The sequence below is a fragment of the Artibeus jamaicensis genome, unplaced genomic scaffold (genome assembly GCF_021234435.1).
Source record: "Artibeus jamaicensis isolate MK-2021 breed Jamaican fruit bat unplaced genomic scaffold, CSHL_Jam_final contig_2259, whole genome shotgun sequence".
Classification (NCBI taxonomy): Eukaryota; Metazoa; Chordata; class Mammalia; order Chiroptera; family Phyllostomidae; genus Artibeus; species Artibeus jamaicensis.
In genome coordinates this window covers 7,242,243-7,256,492 of record NW_026521468.1, presented here as the reverse complement: position 1 = coordinate 7,256,492, position 14,250 = coordinate 7,242,243, and the positions used below count along the sequence as shown (strand labels likewise).

General features: G+C 60.5%; 1 protein-coding gene across 2 annotated transcripts in view; it reads left to right on the top strand.

Annotated features, from left to right (window-relative positions):
* The first annotated feature begins 835 nt into the window (after positions 1 to 835).
* The window catches only part of USP36 (ubiquitin specific peptidase 36), a 30,797-nt gene continuing 17,382 nt past the window's right edge, over positions 836 to 14,250 (top strand). The window contains exons 1-6 of one of the 2 annotated variants that reach the window (XM_053660385.1): positions 836 to 920; positions 3,069 to 3,230; positions 4,735 to 4,996; positions 5,484 to 5,705; positions 10,118 to 10,228; positions 10,835 to 10,937. In XM_053660385.1, coding sequence (XP_053516360.1) covers positions 4,744 to 4,996; positions 5,484 to 5,705; positions 10,118 to 10,228; positions 10,835 to 10,937 — 689 coding nt within the window. In that variant the 5' untranslated portion in view covers positions 836 to 920; positions 3,069 to 3,230; positions 4,735 to 4,743. Of the gene's footprint in view, positions 921 to 3,068; positions 3,231 to 4,734; positions 4,997 to 5,483; positions 5,706 to 10,117; positions 10,229 to 10,834; positions 10,938 to 14,250 lie in introns of those variants that run through there. The other variant, XM_053660383.1, reaches the window with a different exon arrangement.

The following is a 14,250-nucleotide window of genomic DNA, read 5'->3' as shown; positions in this document are numbered from 1 at the left end:
TTATCCGCTTTTCCAAAACACACCAAGACCCACGTGTTACTACATGGTGCAGGCTGTTCCAAGGACACGTTCTCTCTCTGTCCCCACTCCCCACGTGAAGGACAAGAGGGACCTGAAGACAGACACAGCAGATAAGGGCTGTGCACACAAGTTTCGGCTTTCGGGAAAAGCGTTTATTCCCACCCTCTGCTTCTCTGAGAATACCACCAGAGGTCAGGCTAGGAACTGCTCTCTCCACCGGCCCGAGGCCAATGAAGCTGCTTCAAGGAAATGGGATATTTTCATACAATATTTAGAACCGCAAAAGCAGTGCGTATTTGCACTCACTCAACCAAAGCCTTAAGCAGTCATCACGGGATGACCTTTTGGAGGAAGGGGTGTCAGGGAGTTTGCACAGGGCTCGCACCCCTGCCTTTCCTGGGTAGGCTGTCCGCATCGCACCGGCCTGTCTCGGTCACTGGAGGCCCTAGTGAGGCCCAGCCCTCCAAATCACTGCCTGAAGCAGGTGAGACAGGCGCAGCCCTGCACACAGGCCCGGCAGGGAAGCCCCTGACGTCCTGCGCGCCGGACCCGGAAGTGAGAGTCTCGCGCAGTCTGCGGGAACAGGCCTGGCCGGGGGCGGGGCGTCTGCTGTGCGTGCTTGCGTCATCGCGTAGGATGGCGCGGCTGCGGGATGAAGAGGTGACGTTTCCGGTGCGTAAAAGCTGTGGGCGGGTCAAGGGGGTGGAGCTGAAGCTAGCTCCTCCTCTTAAAGCCCTCTTGGACTTTTTGCGTTCTGCAGCTGGGGCAGCGGGGCGCGGTACCTTTAAGTGTCGCCGTGACACGTGTGTGAAGCGCTAGGGGCCCGGATGGTGAGTGTGCGGGGCCCGGGCCGAGCAGACGCCAGCGCCGCGGGCTGCAACGGGCTAGCGGAGGGACGGGTACGATGGGGCCGAGTTTGGGTGGTGCTAGAGTCGGGGGAAGGCTGCCCGTCCCCGCTAGGCCTGCTGCTCTGGAAGCTGCGGCCCGTCGCGGGCGTACCCGGGGGGCTATCCGGGGAAACGTGGGTGCGTGTCCGTGAGGGCTCCCTGGTGCACGGGGAGGGTCTAGGGCCGCCCGGTCCGCGAGGGGCACGGTGGTTCGCGGGGAAACGTGGACGCGTGCCCTAGAGGGCGCCCGGGTCCACGGGCAGGGCCCGGGGCTGCGCCATCCGCGGGGAGGCCCTAGGTCCACTCTGCGGTCCCCCGCGAACCCCGAGCCAAGGTGGAAAGGAGAGCTGCTCCACAGGAGCCCAGGCGGGCAGGAGGCAGTGGCCTGCGTCGCTGTGGGGCACAGTCGTTAGGCACAGAAGCATCCTTTAAGCAGGATCTGGCCTTGCTCTGGAATAGTTTAAGTCGAAATTGGGGGCACAGCGTTCTGTTGGGCAGCAGAGCTGAGACCGTATTTGTTTTCCTTTAGTAAGCGATATGGAAAAGGCAGGAGCCTTGGAGAAGGTAGGTAACCTTCATGGTCATTGTCGCGGTCACGGGGCATGTGGGTGTTTAAAGTACCGTTGCTTGGATGGAGTACTGTTGGGTCTCCCCTACGGTCTTAGCTAGAGTAACATCCTCAGAAAGAGACTTTCTGTAAGGGATGAGAGAATCGGGCCTCGGAGGAGAGGCACGCGCAGCTTGCTAGGCACTGGTGCTCTGCGCAAGAGCCTGGAGGCCCCCCTACTGGCGCCCCGGGGAGGCCCAGCCAGGTCCCTGCGAGGCCCCTCCCCGCCTGCACGTGGTTGACCCTGTTAGTCTCAGTGCAGAGGCTCGGCGGTGGGAAAGCCAGTGCGCTTGCACAGAGTGGAGTTTGTTTCCAGGGCGCCGTGTCCGAGCACTCTGGGGGTGGAAAGGGACACGGAGAAGAGGAGCCTTCTTGGAGCGGGGGACACCTGAGCGCATCCTTACTTGGTTTTGAAGCGTGTCTGTGGAGCCTGCACATCGGAGGAAGTGCTGGCGGTAGGAGGACATCCTTCTCTGGGTTCCCACACCTCAGAAATCGTTCTTACATTATTGCTTACTGTGCCAGGTGAAGCTGATGATGTGGAGGTTGAGCTTTCCATCAGAACTGGAAAAATGATGTTTGTTCAAAATCTGACTCCACCAGAGAGGTGGGCTATGGGATGGGTGCTCTTTACAGTATTCGCCCGGAGTTAATTGGGTTGGGTCTCCCCAGTTCTGTTCATCCTCTGGCTGCTCAGTTCCCAGGCACTCGCCCTTCACATGGGTCCAGTATGAAGTGCTCGCCTGTCCCCACTCTGTGGTGCGGGTCTCCACTGCAACAGGGACACTGGAGGGGGTTTACCGTGTTTGGTGTTGATGAGCTTTTGCTAAGGGATGTCGGACACAGGACGTATCTGAAATTTGCTGTGAAGTCCTGTGGGGACAGGAGAGGAGTTGGGACAGCCCTGCAAAGTAGTCGTTGTTGACACCGAGTAAGGGGACAAGGCATCCACCAAGCCGATCTCTCCACGTGTGAATGTCCAAACATCTTCTCACTGAAAGGTTTTAAAGCACCTCAGTTTTCTGTGATCACAGTCATTGCAGGTGGTGATCGAAGGGAAAGGTCCACGCTGAGCAAAGAGGAAGTTTGGCGATGCTCATTTTTCCTTCAATTAGGTTATTTTGGGGGTTGGTTCAGTGGTTCATGAAATCTGAAAGCTGGAGGTCATTCTCGATTGCCTCTTTCTCTTTGGAGTGCCGTTTGGACTGGAGCTGCCTGGCAAACGGGGGGCGGGGGGTTTGTTCCCTTGTCTTGTCATTCACATGAAAGCTTAAACGTCCCCTGGTCTTGTCATTCACATGAAAGTTTAAACGTAGGGCAAGCAGCGTGTTTGCATGTCATGCCAGTTACTAGTTTGTAGCTGGTTACTCAGCTCCCCTCCCACCTCTTCTGGGTCCACACTGCCACTGTTCTCCAGCCCTAGGGCAGACTGTTCCCTGTTGGTGTCCGGCCTTCCTTCTCCGCGCCGCGCTGCGCCGCGCCATACCGCAGAGTGGGCTGGTGAGACAGTGGGAAGAGAGCCAGCCTCAACGGGCGCCCTGTTTACCCCTCAGGTTCTGACTCCTGTCCCGGACGGCATGCTTGCAGCTTCAGTGATTTAACGAGCCAGAGACAAGGAGCACGCACGTTTGCGGGCTCAGCCCCACCCAGCCCCGTCTGGCCGAGGACCTGACCCCATGTTGCAGCAGTGGCGTGCCCAAGGTCACACGTCCCAGGTGAGCTGCACGGGCTTCGGCTCCTGCCTGTGGCCCAGCCGCCGTTGTCCGGTGTGCAGACTCTTCATCAATTTCCTTAAAGAGACCTGCTTTTGTTTCCTCAAGTCAAAGAACTGGTGCCTCTTCAAAAATGAGTTTTATGCCCAGGCCAGGTGGCTTAGTTGGTTGGAGCACCATCCTGTACACCAGAAGGTTGTGGGTTCGATCCCCAGTCACGGCACATCTGGGAGGCAACCAATCTGTGTTTCTCTTTCACTCTCTCCTCTCCCTTCCTTCCTCTCTGTCTCTAAAAGTGATAAAAAAATATGTCCTCGGGTAAGGGTTTTTAAAAAGTATTTAAAGACATAAGTATTACAAGTCTGTACTCTGCAGACATGTTGATAGACAGAGAGACTTGGCCCATGTATGAAATCATGCTTCACAGCGATAAATCGCGGGGCCCTTTTCCTGGAGTGGGGGTTTGGGGCACATCCAACTCCCTGGTGTGGCTGGGGCCAGCGGGCCGCCGGGGCCCTGTAGGGGGCGCTGTTCTGACGGGAGTGATCAGTGTAAGGGGCGTGTTTCTCTGTGATTCAGGGAGCTCGGAGCCCTACCTAGGGTGCAAGGGGAGAGGTGGGGGTGGGGGGAGAAGTGGTAGACTCAGCGCAGCCATCAGAGGCGATGGATTTCCTGGAGCGTACAGCCCGCCACGTGCTGGAGCTCGGGCTGTTGCTGCCACTTTGCTTCTGTCAAGGCATCTCGTGTTTGCTGTTGGGTTCTGGCTCCGCACCTGTTCCGCAGGTGACCCACACAAGCCCCGCCCCCCGTGCACTTCCGGGTGTAATAGCAGGCGCAGGGAGGGCCCGCAGTCTGTCTTTGTTAACTGGAGCTGCGCCTGTAAAGCGCCACGTCTGAGCAGCCTGAGAATTGCTGGGCGTCGGCATTCTCCCCGCGAGTCTTCCGCATCCGGTGCGCATATTATGACGCGGCACGTTAGTTTGGCGCGTCCTCCTTCCATGGGTTTAGTGGTTCCGTGTGGCCCGCGGCCTTCGATTTGGATAGTGTGGATCCGGGCGGACAGGCATGTCCCTCTGACCTGCTGTGTTTAACTCCTTGTCGCGTGGATTTGGATGTATGACCTAGGGTCTCATGAGAATTGGTGTCCCCTGCTTTGAGTGGACACTAGGACCCCGTGGGCACCTTTAGAGAGGAAGTTGCACCTGGCACAAAGTCCGCAGTCACGTGTGGGAGAGATGCGCGCCCCAAGGCCACCCCGGCTCTGGGCTCCTGTCTGTCTGGTGCTCGGGGGGAGGCAGCCCCCTGTTTTGAGAGGAGCCCGGCAGGCTGCAGTGTTCACGTGGCCACTGGTGGGCCCTCACATTTCATGCTTCCTAGGCTTGGCAGCCACCCAGGGAAGCTCCTGTGTGGCTGGTGTCCGTAAAGACCAGAGTGGCGCTTTTCCGAGAAGCGCCTTGTCCCTGGGGCCTGGTCATTCATTGCTCTGTGTCCCCCCTTGTCCCTGCAGTGACGCACCATGCCAATCGTCGATAAGTTGAAGGAAGCCCTGAAACCTGGCCGCAAGGACTCCACCGACGATGGAGAACTGGGGAGGCTCCTGGCCGCCTCGGCCAAAAAGGTCCTTTTACAGAAGATCGAGTTCGAGCCGGCCAGCAAGAGCTTCTCCTACCAGCTGGAGTCCTTGAAGAGCAAATACGTGTTGCTGAACCCCAAAGCAGAGGGAGCCGGGTGCCGCAGGAGTGCGGAGGAGCCGCTGACCAGGAGACAGGGTACAGGCGCATCTTTGCTGGCAGAGAGGGCCTCACTGCCCGTTGACAGAGTGGGCGGATGGGTTGCTGACCGGGCAGGAGGGGCCGGAGTGGAGCATGGTCGGAGAACTGTGGGTTCTGTGTGGGGTCCGTGGGTTGAGTTGTGGCAGTGATGATGTGGGATTGGTCCGAGAGGGATCCGTGTCCTTAGATTCCCTCGGCATGCGTGTATTTAACCGGGTCCAGCGGGGGCTGGGAAACAGGAAAGGAGCGGGTGGGCCACCCAGGGCCCCCTCTGCCGCTCCCCCCTCAGCCGTGGAGGGGCCCTGAATCCCAGGCCCACGCAGGGTCTGTGTGGACAGCTGGCCTTCTGCTGGGCCTTGGCACACTTCTAGGAGGCGGGACACCTGTCACCTCCGGTGCCATGCCCAGAGGGGCGCCTGCAGCCCCTCTCTGTGGTCTGCCACACCTAGACTGACGCTGTCCCCATTTCATCCCCGTCTCCCAGGCAGCGAGCACCTGTGTGACAGCGGCGGTGACGGTGTCCCCGCCCCGCAGAAAGTGCTCTTCCCCATGGAGCGGCTGTCCCTGAAGTGGGAGCGCGTCTACCGCGTGGGCGCCGGGCTGCACAACCTGGGCAACACGTGCTTCCTGAACTCGACCGTGCAGTGCTTGACCTACACGCCGCCGCTGGCCAACTACCTGCTCTCCAGGGAGCACGCGCGCAACTGTGAGTGGCTGCCCGGGGTGGGCTCTGCGTCCCCGGGACCGCGGCCGGCTGCCAACACCGACCCATGCACAGGCGGCATTGCCACGCACGGCCTGGGCCAAACTTGGGGCGAAGGTCAGGACGCCTGGTAACCGCTTCAGTGTGCCCACTGCGGCAGGCTGTGACAGGGAGCCACCTGCTCAGGGCAGGGCAGTGTTCTTTCCGGAACACTGCTCCTCAGACAGAAAGCAGGGTTCTCCGGGGACACCGCCACGCACAGGGGGCAGTGCGGGTTTGCAGCGTGTGTGGGGGAGCAGCACAGCCGTCAACAGGCGACAGTACGAGAATGAAACCGTGGGCATGCGCACGACCATAAACCTCGCTCTGCTCCACCCTGTGCGTGTTTCCGTCATTTTATACACTGACCATCCCAGTGTTTTATCAACAAAGAGAGTCAGTCAGTGTTTCAGAGTCTCCCCACGAGGAAACCCCAGACCGAGATGGTTTGCGGGTAAGTTTATGAGATTTTTGAGCATGAGACGGTGGCAGTGGCTCACACGCTGTCCCGGGGAGCGGAAAAAGTCAGGCCCCCCGCGTTCCGGAGGTTCCGCAGCTAGAGGCTGAGAACAGCACAGGTGAGGAATCGCGGTCTCCTCTTACTCACGAGCGCAGACGACAGATTCACACAAAATACCAGCAAATTCAGTAGCCTTTTAAGCACCATGAGCTAAGTGTGTTTCTCTTAGGAGCTCCAGGGTGCTCCACCGCAGAGGGTCCCGGGGTCCACCTGTGGGGTGGGGTCGGTGCAACACGGTGCTTGAGAACACGGCGCCGGGCTGCCCACTGGGTCTGCCTCCAGTGCCGCGTCCGTGAGGACACCGCCTGGCCTCCTGGAACTTCCTGTGCCCCCTCTGCACGGGGGCCACGCCGTCTCCCTCCTGGCGCTGTTGGCCTTACCTGAACCACATGGACTGCGCAGGGCCCGGCCGGGCGCACAGCGAGTTCCATGTGAGTGGGCGCCCACTTCTGTGTCTGAGTGACTCTTACCATGTCAGCAGAGCAAGAGAGGAGTCACCTGGAAACAAGCCAGAAAATATTCTTTGGTAAAACTCCCAGCCAAGTAGCAACAGAAGGCGGTTTTTCTTGATAAAGGAAAAACTGTAGCACAGCGTCTAAGTAGAAAAAAAGTACTGGAAGCCGGCCCTTTAACCTGAGCAGTGGACCAAGGATGCTGTGGTCACCACTTCCTTCCAAAATGGCTGGCCCCAGCTGGAGGGGTGATGGGAGGAGACATGAGGGGTGACGCTGTTGTCACGCTCCTGCACCCAGAAGCAAAGGCATCTGTAGACAGGTTAGAAGGTGGGCCGCCTGACGGGATCAGTGACATCGATACACACAAAGTAATTGGATTTCTGTGCACAGAACAGGTGAATAAGTTGCTAGTATAAAACAAATGATAAAAGCCACAAAGATGATACAAAGTGTCCAGACCTAAGTTCACCCTTACGGAAGGATGCCCAAAAACGATACAAAGTGTCTAGACCTAAGTTCACCCTTAGCGAAGGATGCCCGTGACCGCCTGCCCGCACAGAGGCGGGTGTGGTGGGGGCTGGCTGGCGTGCAGCTGTTGGCTCTCCCCAGCCGAATGTAGTGAACATGGTTAATGTGGCTGCGGCCGGTTCTCACGTTCAGAAGGCAAAGAAGAGCGAAGGACCAGGGGTCACCACGACACTTCTGAAGAAGGACCCCAACTCCAAAGTCTCCCTGTGACAGTGGAGGAATGGTCGTGTGGTCGTGTCGGGTCACGGAGAGACCCAACTCCCGGAACACACGGAGAGCCCAGGGACACGTGTTTGGAAATGTGGTGTCCACCTGCCAGTTTTCACATACACGATATGTGTGTCTCCATTTTAAACAAGTAGAACTTAAAAAGAAAAACTTGGGTCCACATGTGAGAAGAACAAAATGGAGTCCCCACGCCACAGCACACGCTCGCATGAAGGACCAGGAACCTGGCATCCAAAGTGACAACTGTGGGCGGCCACCTCTAGGACCCCGAGCGGGGACTCGGCGCCGGCCACACCTGAAGACACTGGTGCGCTCTGCTGCCTTCTCGTCCTCTCGAGAACTTTTGTTTGTGAAGAGCTCTTCAAATTAAAAGGCCAGCGGGGAGCCCCAGAGTGGGCGGGGAGACCCGGGACGCAGAAACTGAGCCCTGGTGCCAGGAATAAGTGAAGAACCACAGAGTCGACGAGGAGGAGACAATGGGTAATTTAAAAATAGATAAAAATCGTGGACAGGCACCTTCCGGAAGCGGAAACCCCTGGCCAAGCAGCTTCGGGAGAGATGCACGCCCTCGCCAGTCCCCTGGTGCCGACGACCCTGGTGGGACACCGCGCCCAGTGGTGGCGGGGGCACAGGGGCAGGAGGTGGCCAGAGTGGGGGTGGGCTGGAGGGCACGGACCAGGGAGACCCTTTGGGTCCCCCCAGGCTGAATGGGCACAGCCCGGGCAGGTCGCTCTTGGCCTCCGGTGAGCCTGGTTTTGTCGCGAGTCATTTTGCTTGAAGTCTCAGCGCCCGCTGGCTGCATCGAGGACCCTCTGTGCTTCGGGGAACAGCCTGACGTCGTCTCTCAAACGGCTGCCCAGCAGGCCTGTAGGAAAGTGCTGCCGTGAGGGAACCAGGAGCCCACGTAAGCAGCGGTCTGTTGGGGGCCCAGGCGGGAGCTGGAGGGGCCCTGGCGACCCCAGGTGGCGGAGGGAGACCTCCATGAGTGACCTGCCTCATCCTGACGCGTTCGTAACCGGGACTCCTGAGCTTGCTGAGGGACGCAGTCAGACGCCGCGGTGGGCCGGGCCGGGCCTCGCCCCCTGGCCAGGCGTGTGAGGGCTCTCCAGGGTGCTGAGAAGCGTTCCCTGAACCCGACAAGGCCTGCCGGGTCTGGGGGCCAGCGCAGGTCCGGCTGCAAGCCCAGACCATGCCTGCACCCAGGCAGATAACAGAGGGGACGCCGTGTGGTCCCCAGGAGGGCCGCGTGCTGTCCTTCATCCACGCTTCCCATGCCACAGTGGCACACTGCTGGGGATGTGTCCGACCGTGACACGTGCTGTGTGTCACCAGGGGTTTGGGAAGCCCTGTTTGGAGCGGTGCTGGCTGGAGGTGCTCCTCGGCCTGTTTGAAAACAGCGCTTCCCGGGCTGCAGGCGGCAGCGCCTCACCCGGCGAGGACAGGCGCAGGCGGCGGCCGCGTCCACAGCGGCGTCCGACCCGGGCCGGCGCAGGGGGGCCCAGGGTCGGGTCATCTTCGGTGCCATGCGTGCTCTGCCTGGACTTGCGCCCCTCCACCGCTCTGGTTTACGGTAGACGTAGCGAGTGGGTTTGGAAGCGTCGGGAGGGCTCTGAGAGGGGCGACGGGCCCACCTCCAGGTGAAGGCGACCACGCGCTCGGGATGTTGACGTCCTTCCCGGAGGGGTGCCTTGTACAGACTCCAGTTAATGTGTTTTATTTAGGAAAAGTAAAGCTCTTCGAGGTGTGGTCAGTGCGCGCACATTATGTTAAACTCACATAAATACACACGGCCCACGTTAAATTCCCCGTGTTCACATGCACAGCGGCATTAAGCACATTCACACGGCTGTGCGGCCGTCACCCCATCCTCCCCGGGACTCTGTCATCTTCCCAAACAGGGACTCTGTGCCCGCGAAACACTCACTGCCCCTGCCCCTCCTCCCAGCCCCTGGCACCCACCGTCTCCTTTGTCACTGAGTGTCTGGCCCCTCCAGGGCCCCCGAGTGGGTGGGATCATGCAACTCACGTGTGCCCCTCCATCGCTGGTGTCTAGGCAGGTCTAGGGAGCAGGGTGACTGGAGCTGCTGCGGGCAGAGCGCCTGCCAGTGTTGACTCCGGTGTTAGGAGCGGTGTCTGCCTGCAAAGGCCACGCCGTGTGGGAGACAGCAGTGTCCTCAGCGCTGCAGAACACGCTGCCCCTGGGGACAGGTCCAGATGCACATGAGGACACAGGGCCGTCCAGGGCAGCACGGTGTGTGACAGCGGAGACCGGGGCGGCATCCCTAGCTGGCGGGCGCCCTGCACCGCGCGTGTCCGCTCTGGGAGGTTTTCTGGGGAGGGCGGGGCAGCCTGTGTGCCGTGGGATGTAGCTGGGAAGTGAGGAAAAACGTGTCCCCGACTCTGCGCCGAGCATTGGACTAACCCCTGGTGAGCGAATACACTGGAGAGCCCTGCCAAGGGCCCGCAGCGTGAACCCCGGTCGTGGGCCAGTGTGGGTTGCACTTCGGGTGGTTCGTGGTGCCGGCGCCCTCCCGCACAGGGGGCGTAGGGCCTGGACCCCTGGCTTCCTCGAGCTCTCCCAGCTCCCTCTCTTGGTCATGTGGGAGGGGTGCCCTCACGTCACCATGACCTTGTCCCTCTCTCAGGCCACCAAGGAGGCTTCTGCATGCTGTGTGTCATGCAGAACCACATTGTCCAGGCCTTCGCCAACAGCGGCAACGCCATCAAACCCGTGTCCTTCATCCGAGACCTGAGAAGTAAGTGGGTCCATGCTCCTTCCCTCTGGCTCCACAGCGGAACGGGGGATGGGGCGGTTGGGGGAGGGGGAGGGGCCCTGAGGCCTCTCAGGATGGTGACCTGGGCGGTGCCGCCGGAGGTGCACAGCGAGGGGTTGTGCTTTCCCAACCGCCATGGCCAGAGTCCGTGGGAACGGCTTTAGAGTGGGTGGTCAGCCAGGCTGGGGCCCCGGGGGGCTTTGCATGGGCCTGTGAGCAGGAGGAGAGCTGGGCCGTGGGAGGCGGAGCCTGCTGGTGACCCCACGCTGTCCAGGTCGGGCGTCCCTCCCACCCGGCAGAGCAGAGAGGTGGCTGGGGCTGGGGACCCACATGGGGTGCAGAGTTAACCCCTCGGTGTTGCGCTGGCTCTGGGAACACCGGTCGGTGGTGGATTCCTAGTCTCAGTGCCAGGCATCCTGGGGCGTCTGCACCTGCTGCCAGGTGCAGAGGGACGGAGCCCTCGGTGTCACTGCAGAAATCTCTGCCCCGGGAGCCAGGAGGGGCCCTCGTTGCTCAGAGCTGGAGCTCGTCCCCTCCCCGGCCCCCTGCAGAGGCCCCCTCCCGTCTGACAGCCCCCTCTCTCCGCAGAGATCGCCCGGCACTTCCGCTTCGGCAGCCAGGAGGACGCTCACGAGTTCCTGCGCTACACCGTGGACGCCATGCAGAGGGCCTGCCTGGGCGGCTGCGCCAAGTGGGTGCCTCCCTGGGTGCCCGTCCACGTTGTAGGCGCCGCTGGCCCTCAGCCTCTGCCCCGAGCCCAGGGCGGGCTGGCCACACTCTGTCCCCACACCCCGGTGGGGGGCGGCTTCAGCAGATCTGGGGACCTGCACCTTGGAGGTTCCCCATCTTTAAATTGCCCCGTTGGTCTGGTGTGGAGGACAGGCGGTAGGAGCTAGATGCCTTTATGAGAGGGTGGGAAAACGTGCGGGAATGTTTGCGGGTAGGAAGTGCGTAATTTTTGAGGCATCAGTCTGTACAGTGACGTTTCCTAATTTCACATTTGAAAGCTTGTGACGCATTAACGACTTTGGGACCTTTTGCGAAACAGTCACTGTCATTGAGGCTTTTGTGTCGCTCCTGGACCTGTGGGTTCAGACAAGAAAAAACAAGCAGGAATCGCTTCCCGTTCGGCAGCCGGTGCCGGAGTCCGAGGCTGGGAGCAGTGCTTGAGCCGGGCGGCTCCGGCTCCCCGGTGCTGCGGAGGGCACCAGGGATCGGCACCCAGGGGCCTTCCCGCACCCCGGGGCTCCTCTCCTACAGCAGGAGGCCTCCCGGGAATGTGGCTGGGCAGGCCGGCCTGCAGAGGCAGGTGGGGTGGGGGTGTGACTTCCTGCTCTGCAGGTGGGTGCAGCTCCGCTGTGCAGTGGGCGGAGCCACCGGGGAGCTCTCAGGACCCCACTAGCCCTAACCCTGAGCCAGGCCCCTGAACCAGCCTCTCTGGAAGTGGGAGAATCTGGGAGGGAAGGGGAGAAGGGTGGGATGGGTGAGTTTGGGGTTCGGGCTGAGCATGGGGAGGAGTCCAGGTTTGTGCTTCCAGCAGTAGGTGGGTGTGGTGAGCCATGCATGATGCAGGGCCCAGGCGCTGCTGGGGTGATGGGGGTCCTGCCGGATGCGCCAGGCGTGACCGGGCCCTTGCAGGGGGTTGGGATTCTTGCTGAGGCCCATTCATGAGGAAGCTAGTACTGGTCTGCAGTGAGCGAGAGGACACGGGCACATGCGTGAGCTCCGCATGGACTGGCGTGTGCAGTTCAGTGGCCAGGTGGAAGGGCGGGTGGAAGGCCTCTCTGCTTTGTCACTTCGAACTTGCGAGCAGAGTGTTGTATTTCTGCTCCTGGGGCCTCCTGGTGACCTCCCTGAGCCTGTTCCCTGTGAGGCTGTGACAGGGCGTGCCAGGCTGGGCCTGGGTCCTCTGTGAGTCTGTGAATCCGGGCGGCCGATCCAATGTTGTGTGTCCCCTGGTCTCGGCGGGATGGCTCTGTCCCCGGCACCTCCCGGAGTTGCTGTCCTGTGAAGGCTGCGGTTAGGCGGTCTCAGCCCCCAGGTCTTCGCGGAGACGGGCAGCTGCCGGCGTCGCAGGCACCCTCCTGCGGCCCAGGCAGTGCTTCGGGCTTGGCCTCTGCCCGCCCCGCTGTGGAGTGCGGTGCTCCTGGCACCTGAAGGCCGGTGGCTTGTGGGCCAGACCAGAAGCCTGCCTCTTCCTTCTGCGGGCTCAGCCCCTTCACGGGGGTCGTCATGACTGGAGTCTGGTCTTCACTTGGCCATTTTGTTTCACTTTACAATAACTGTGTGAAGCATGTTGGCTGTTTCCTTCTCTGCATGATTCGTCTCTGTTCGTGTGTTTTGGACGTCTCAGCTGCTTGTTCAGCATTTAGGTGGACCTGCTTACTCCTAATTGTTGATTGCGTTGTTTCTTATTTTGTTGAAACAGGCAAGATTTGTTCATGTTCCCCCCACACCGGGCCCTCCCTCTGCTTCTGGTCAGCCCGCAGGCCGCCCCATACCTGGCTGCCTTGGTCCTGCATCCTGAGGCCAGTCCCAGCTCCTGGCTGTGTGATGTTAGCGTTCAGTGTTTTGCTCAGAGGCCTTCAGGACCTGATTTTGTTCTTCACAGTCTGGTAGCTTTGCTAGGAATGGCTGGAGCCAATTGCTGCTGGCCAGTTCTCCCGGATACCAGGCAGCTGGCCAGGGACGGGGGGTGACTGCTGAAGCGGGCCTGTGTGGATGGAGAGCATCCCCACTGGGCAGCTCTGTGGCTGGCGGCTGAGGACCCCCCTCCGCTCCGCCACTCCCCCATCAGCTCGGCCCTGGAGACGCTCAGCAGTAAGCCAGGCGGACGCCGTAGGGCTGTGGGACGTGCCCCCAACCTGGCTTCTTTGCGAACTAGACACGGTCCATCCTCTGTCACCAGGGAAGGTGACCTTGCTCTGCTGGCATTGCCACTGATTGGAAAGCGACTCTCACGCTGGGCCCAGCCTGGGGGGTTTCTCGTGTGCCGGTTCTGTGTGTGGTGCGACGGCGAGCCACCTCGTCCAGGCCGCCGGCCTCACCGTCTGCCTGCCTGCACCTGCGTTCCGTCCTGCAGCGGCCGGGGCCTGGTCACTGCCGACCTCCCCACAGCCCATCCCAGGGCTGTTACTGGGGTCTCTTCCCCACCGGGCAGCTGGTGCTGCAGCCCTCCTGTCTGAGCTGATGGTTGTTTCTCCCCGTGTTCCTGAGTCCAATGAATTCTCTCTCTCTTTTTTTTTAGAAAGGAGATTTTATTTATTTATCATTAGAGAAGGGAAGGCAGGAAGAAAAAGGGGGAGAGAAGCAGTGGATGGTTGCCTCTCAGGTCCCCAGCTCGGGACCTGGCCCGCAACCCAGGCCTGTGCCCTGAGTGGTAATCGAACCCGGGACCCCCTGGTTCAGAGGCCGGTGCTCAGTCCGCTGAGCCACACCAGCCAGGTTTAACTTTCTCTTTTTCACTTCTTTTATTTCTAGTTTTAAGATGTTTTATTCTTGGTTATTTTTCATCTCCCCAAATGCTCGAGCCTCAGCTTGGGGTTTCTTCTGCTTTGTGCTTGTTTTCTGGGACTGACTTTCATCCAATGAGGTGTTTGCTTCTGGTTTTTCAGGCTGTTCTCATTTGTCCGGTGGATTTGGGGGCTGGCCCAGCTGTTAGCCCGGGCGCCCCCTCCTGCCAGCCCGGGGAAGTGCACCCCATCGTGGAGGCAGCAGGCTGGATGGCAGAGCCTTTTCACGGCTTTTCAGGCCTGAGTTCCCTTTCACTTTTCTTGCCCTTCGCCACCCAGTTTCCTGGGGAGCCCGCCCGCCCGTTCACCTGCCTCTGCCTGAGAGCCACCATCTCCAGGCCACCTCCCCAGCTGTGTCCTGGTGCCCAGAGTCTCAGGGCCACGCACTCTGTGGGCTTCGGTCCAGCGTCGGGGGCTTTGCTGTAATGCGTCGGGCCCCCTCTGGTCCCGTGTCTCCTTGCTCGGTTTTCTCTGTACCTGCCCTCGACCTGC